The sequence below is a fragment of the Mastomys coucha genome, unplaced genomic scaffold (genome assembly GCF_008632895.1).
Source record: "Mastomys coucha isolate ucsf_1 unplaced genomic scaffold, UCSF_Mcou_1 pScaffold3, whole genome shotgun sequence".
Lineage (NCBI taxonomy): Eukaryota > Metazoa > Chordata > Mammalia > Rodentia > Muridae > Mastomys > Mastomys coucha.
Window position 1 is genome coordinate 46,883,732 of NW_022196909.1, and position 6,502 is coordinate 46,890,233.

General features: G+C 53.4%; 1 protein-coding gene across 3 annotated transcripts in view; it reads right to left on the bottom strand.

Annotated features, from left to right (window-relative positions):
* The window catches only part of Lhfpl5 (LHFPL tetraspan subfamily member 5), an 11,497-nt gene extending 5,544 nt beyond the window's left edge, over positions 1-5,953 (bottom strand). For 2 of the 3 annotated variants that reach the window (XM_031348288.1, XM_031348287.1), the window contains exons 1-2: positions 5,181-5,953; positions 741-977 (exon numbers count right to left, since the gene is read on the bottom strand). In XM_031348288.1, coding sequence (XP_031204148.1) covers positions 741-977; positions 5,181-5,592 — 649 coding nt within the window. In that variant the 5' untranslated portion in view covers positions 5,593-5,953. The remainder of the gene's footprint in view (positions 1-740; positions 978-5,180) is intronic. The other variant, XM_031348289.1, reaches the window with a different exon arrangement.
* Positions 5,954-6,502: the final 549 nt, after the last annotated feature.

Sequence of the window (6,502 nt, forward strand, 5' to 3'; positions counted from 1 at the left end):
AAAAAAAAAAAAAAAAAAAGAAGGCTGGAGAGATTCTTAGGGAACTAAGGTGCTTCAGGTGTAATGGTGGCCACCCACTAGCAACAGCCTTTGGGGAATCTTGAGGCTAGTAATCTGATCTCTGGCTGGATTGACAGACACTGGAAAAGCCCCTCTGGATAATTGGAAGGAAGGGCTAAATGGAGACAGGCTTAAAATCCCAGGCAGCAGGAGTCCAGAGTGAAACACAGAGACCCTTCTGCCGCCTCACCCCCACCCGCTGGCGTCAGCTGTAACTGGCTGGTGGCAAACTGAGTTGGACAGACAGGAGAGGCAGCCAGGGAGCCCATGCGCATCGCTACAGGGCTACAGGAGCTGTCCGTTCAGCACCACCATGTTTTTAAGATCACCATGTATTACCAGGCACAGCCTTGCCCAGTAGCTCATGCATTATTCCCCACCATCCTCTCTACCTGCCAACCCCCCCACCTCCCATGACTTAGCCCAGCCTCAGTGCCTCCAGGGAGAACCCCCATCTTGCTCCCCCAGCCGTGCTGCGACTGTTTCCTGCTCACAGGTCTCTTCTGAATAGCCTGCCAGCTTTCAACGCTCCACTGATGGCCTTTCTCAGGGAGGACAGGCATGGCTGCTGGTCTTAGCTCAAGGTGCCTAGACACGCTTGGCTTCTGAGAGCCACCACCACACCCACGTCTCCACCCACAGCCCCAGGGAAGGATATCCCTATGGAGGAAGACAGGTACCGTTCCCATCTGCCTTGTAGTCATCAGGAAGGAGCTTGTCCTGCCGGTAGCCCAACACGAAAGCCAGGAAGGAGAGGATGAGCGCATCTCCAATGCTAAGGATGGCCAACATGAAGGCCCAGCGGATGGTGCAGTGGCCCAGTGTGTACTTGCCCGTCTGCTCACCACACATGCGCCGCACCTCACTGGAGTCCCAACCATCTGGGTAGACCAGACATCCGATCATTAGGCCTGTTGCTAAGGAGACAAGAAGGTACCAGTGGTGTCAGGCTGTGCATGCCCCCCCCAGCTACCTCCTCACACCCCGAGCTCCTTGTGTCACCCCTTCCCGGTCTCTGTGTTAGCCTTGGGAAACACAAGGGGCAGCTTCTTCTGTCTATGTAAAATGCAAGTGGAAAAGACGAAGCTCACAAAGCTAGAGCGCTGGGCTCCAGCAGTCAGGATGGATGCAGCGGCGGGGCTCCTCAGTCAGGGTAGTGGCTCTGCCCCACACCAAGTGGCCTTCTGTCCTTCTCCCAGCCCCATCCTGGACTCAGCAAGGCACTGCCTACTGTGGATCCAGAGCCCTCCGGCGTCTGATCCCATCCAAAATGCATCTCTTCTGCGAGACACTTGCTCATCCTCCAGCTCTGAGATACGTGGAGTGTCGAGGCAGATGGTAGCTCTTCTCAGCATTATCACAGCACATCCCATGATTCAGGACCTTCAACCTAATGAACCCACGGACCAGTCCTATGCCCCAGCTTACTCACTTTCTTCAGGAACCTTCTGTGCTCTTCCCCTCTACAGTAAAGACAGTGAAAACAACGCAGACCAGTGAAAGCAGAGGCCTCGGTGAGGCCAGAGGGCACAAAAGGAGAGCAAGCGCGCTGTGCTTCAGGTCACTGCAGTTCCAAGTTTCTCCCTGCCTGTGGGTCCCACATTTGTCAAGCACTTATACAATGTTTTTCATGCATAGTATCATTCCATCCGCACAGGTTCCCCGAGGGCTGGGGTACTACACGCTACAGATGCTGTGTGTTGTGCTGAATGATTTCAATCCCCTAAGCTGTATGTTGAAGTTTTAGCCCTTAGAGTGACGGTCTCAGGTAGGGCTTTGGGAAGAGTGGTGGACTGAGTACGCCCAGCCCAGGGAGTGGCACTGTTTGGAGGTGTGGCCTTGCTGGAGTAAGTGTGTCATTGTGGGCCTGGGCTTTAAGACCCTCACCCTAGGGCTGGAGAGATGGCTCAGCAGTTAAGAACACTGACTACTCTTCCAGAGGTCTTGAGTTCAAATCCCAGCAACCACATGGTGGCTCACAACCATCTGTAATGAGATCTGACGCCCTCTTCTGGTGTGTCTGAAGATAGCTACAGTGTACTTACATATAATAAATAAATAAATCTTAAAAAAAAAAAAAAAAAACCTCACCCTAGGTGCCTGGAAGCCAGTCTTCCACTAGCAGCCTTCAGATGAAGATGTAGAACTCTCAGCTCCTCCTGCACCGTGCCTGCCTGGATGCTGCCATGTTCCTGCCTGGATGATAATGGACTGAACCTCTGAGCCTGTAAGCCAGTCCCAATTAAATGTTGTCCTTATAAGAGTTACCTTGGTCATGGTGTCTGTGCACAGCAGTAACACCCTGTCTAAGACAGGAAGTAATTAGCTCAGGGGATGAAGCCCTCATACACAGGATTAGCACACTTATAAAAGGGAATCCAGAGAGACGTCCTGCCTTTTCCATCCTTTGTGGGCAGAGCAAGAAGTCAGCAGTCTGTGCCTGGAAGATGACCCTCACTGGCACCACACTGTACCAACACCTGACCTCACACAGGCTCCAGAGCCGTGAGAGATAAAGAAATGCCTGTTGTTTAGGCTCCTTCATCTACGGGAATTTGTATAGTAACACAGTCTCACAAAGAGAGGAGGTTACCAAGATTCAGGGAAACCAACTGAGCCCATGCTCTGCCTGAACCCCGAGCTCCACCATTGTTTTAAGCTTCTGTGCCCCCATCTTTCCAGGGACATCACTTTTGTTCTCCTAACCCGATCCTCTGGCTTTGTGGAAAGTTTTGAGCTAACAGATGCATCCCCCGGTGGCTGGCTATGAGGCACACCTGTTCAGCCTTCTCCTCCCCGACAGGGAGAGGAACTTGACACCACCTTTGTCTCCACTCCACATAAATGCTTCATGGGATGGCTCTGAGCCACCTCTGCTATCGGCTCTGTGACCCAGATAGCTAGCATCTGGCTCAAATGGCCTGGTGATCCTCCACCCAGGCCTTCCTTCTACTGCCCGCTCAGCAAGCACACCTGTTGAATGAGGCCAAAGGGGGACAGAAAACTCTAAGAAAGGGTGGTGTGTCTCCACATCATCCCAGAGCCCTGAGGTGGAAGAACAGCTGGCAAGCACACCCACCTCACTACTCTTTGGACTCAATCTTTACTGCCCCTTCCTGATATGGCCATCATGGCCTGTTGTCCCCTCCTGCCCACTAAGGCTTAGAGATGGGAGGCTGGGGTGGAACTTAGGCTAGGTGAGTGGCCCGGGTGTCAGACTGGGAATCCTGTCTGCCTTTACTTGCTAACCGCTCACCAACGAGTCTGAACCAGGACTTGGCAAATGCAGGAGTCCTCACTAACGGGTTGTGATGGGTCTTCGTTAGAAAATGAAGTATTGGGCTGGAGAGATGGCTCAGCGGTTAAAAGCACGGACTGTTCTTCTGAAGGTCCTGAGTTCAAATCCACATAGTGGCTCACAACCATCCGTAATGGGATCTGATGCCCTCTTCTAGAGTGTCTGAAGACAGCTACAGTGTACTTATGTATAATAAATAAATAAATAAATCTTTTTTTAAAAAACGAAAGAAAATGAAGTATTTTGGGAATCATGCTTATAAAACATGGGTCTCAATAAAAATGGTTTTGGAATGCATCTAACTGGGGGGGGGGAACCTCTTAATTGTCCCAGGCTCTGATTTGCCAGCTGGTCGGCTGTAGCCTTGGCCAGCTCTAACCCTCAGTCAGTCCAACTCTTCATCTACAGCCGGGGGACCCTCCAGCTCTGCCTGCCTGACATTCAGACACCTGTTATTCACCCTCTGACCCCCCACCAAGGTAATGCTACTCTACCCAACGATGTCTTGACAGTTTGTCTCCTGTCTCCAGTCCCACCACTGTTGATGGATATCTGTAAGAAATCAGGGATCGCCGGGCGGTGGTGGCGCACGCCTTTAATCCCAGCACTTGGGAGGCAGAGGCAGGTGGATTTCTGAGTTCAAGGCCAGCCTGGTCTACAGAGTGAGTTCCAGGACAGCCAGGGCTACACAGAGAAACCTTGTCTCAAAAAAAAAAAAAAAAAATGATGTCAGGGACTAAGAGACCAAAGACCAAAGGCTGCCAACAGGTGTTAGGCTGTGTCTTGCTGAGCTCCAATGGAGACCAAGATCAGCTGTCCCAAGGACCAAGAGGCCCCCCCTGGGCCTGGAGCAGGAAAGCAGGCAGGAGATGCCTTGCCTTGGGACCCCATGAGCAGCTGCCTACCTCACATGGCGTTAAAGGGCACCAGACAGCCCGTGCACCATCGCCTCACAAAACAGAGACCCAATTACTGACAGAGTTCACAAAGACTTTCATTCCACAGTGAAAGAGAGAGGTCACAGCCAGTGTAACAGTGGCACTCCCAAATTCTGGACTCTTCCATGAGAGCAGTGGGAGGTGAGGAGGAGGAGGCAGGGAGTGAGGCCAGCGATCTTGCAAACCGCCATCACCATAGCCTTGGGGTTAGATCCTAGGCCACGGGGCAGTAGCCTTCCTCTTCTGCCTGTGGTGTGGTGTTCTGGGGGTTGGTATACCTGAATGCGTCCACTGAGCGCAATGTGACCCCCTCCAAGTCACTTCTCTCTGGCTCAGGAGTACTACAGCATGGACCCAACAGTCTGTGTCCATTCTGCCTAGGCATATCCCCACACACACACCTTTCTTTAACTTTTAGTTGTGTGTGTACATGTGTATGTGTAACAACATATGATAACAACTCCACAGAACCTGTTCTATATGGAATGTGGGGGGTCCTGGAAGCTGAACTCAAGAAGGTATCAGACTTGGTGGCAAGCATCCTTACCAGCTGAGTGATCTCCTAGCCCCTGACTCATTCTTAGAGTCTCAGATTTGTTTTCCCCCTCAAGACAGACTCTCACACTGAAGCCCAGGCTGGCCTGGAACTCACAGCTGTCCTCTTGTCTCTATCTCCCAGGTGCTGGGATTATAGGTGCGAGTCATGTAGGCTCACACCTATTATCTGGTCTACTCTTGAGTATAGCCTGGAGCTCTACTCCGAATCTTTTGTGGAACATTGGGTAGGAGAAGGCCCAGAGCTTTTCCCTTCATGGGAAAGCTGCGGCTGTACCCTGAGTACACCCCACTTGCCCGCACTCCCACCCCCCAACAACCCTGCTCACCGGCAGCCAGCTGCATCCAGGCACAAATCTTGTAGACTGTGGCTGTGTTACAGACGAAGAACAGGCTGAAGCAGATGATGGAGCCGATGATGAGGAACATGGCCAAGGCCACGAAGAACATGGCAGTCTTGAAAGCTCTGGAGGGGATAGAGGAGAAGTCCAGAGGGCCCCCCTTGCAGATGAGTTCCGACGACAGCACGTTGCCCACACAGTACGAGAACAGGCCAAAGTAGCCAGCCTGTGGCGTGCTCACACTGTCGCCTATCCAGTAGGGCTGGATAAAGAGGGCCATGACCAGCACCGAGAAACAGATGGTGAGAGTGCCCCACATCACCCCCACGGCGCGCGAGTTTCGCACATAGTTGGTGTGGTAGATCTTGGCGGCCTCCTGGGCTGGCAGCAACTTCACCATGGCGAAGGCCGCTGGGCTAGCACGGGGGCACTGGCTGGGTGCAAGTCTACAGCTCTAGGGAGCAGAAGGCCCGGTCGTGGGTCAGTCCTCAGCCTGGTGTTAAGAGCAGCCTGAGGTCAGGGCGCAATGTGAGCATCCCCCCAGCTAGCTGGGAGTGCAGCAGGCCAGGGTCAACCCTGGCTTTGCAAGAGACCCTCCCCAGATGCCCGTGTCCGCCCAGACCAGGATGAGCTCTGAGTCTGCCGCCTCCTCTGAGTCGGCCAGGGTCTGGGCCTGCGACGCCGCCCTGCCCGTCGCTCCCTCTCCCCCTCTCAGGCCCCGCCCGGCCAGCTCTGCGAAATGCGTTTCAGCACCGCGGCCAGCGCCAGGGCTCCGGGGCGGGTCTTGGGGCGGAGCATGAGAGAGGCGGGGCCGGCGGCCGCAGGGAGACCCCGAGAGGAGATCAAAGAGGGGAGGGAGCCGGGACCCCCGCCCTCTCTTCCTCCCAGAGGGTGGGGCCTCGTGTCAACGTTCCTTCCGCTGATTCCAGCTGCGAAATCGCTTCCTGTCATCTACACTCCTAGTGACCCTTCGGGGACCTCCACCTCCCACCAGCGGCAGCAGCACCACTCCTCCATCTCAGGGGCCCGCAGGTTTTGATTGTGGCTTGGTTTGATCTTCCAGTCAATGACTGCCAAGACCAGAGCGGAGGCTAGATATATATCCTGTCTGCAAGGACCGTGAGCTAGTGCAATAACCCCCGCCGCAATAAAGAATAGCAAAATTCATTCCCCAGACCGCTGCGGAGCTGCCACTGTGTCCAACACACGGCCTTTCGCTTACAGTTTCCATTTTTATTGCAGATTTCCTTTAATATATACACACACATATATATATATATGTACAAATATATATATATGTGTGTATATAT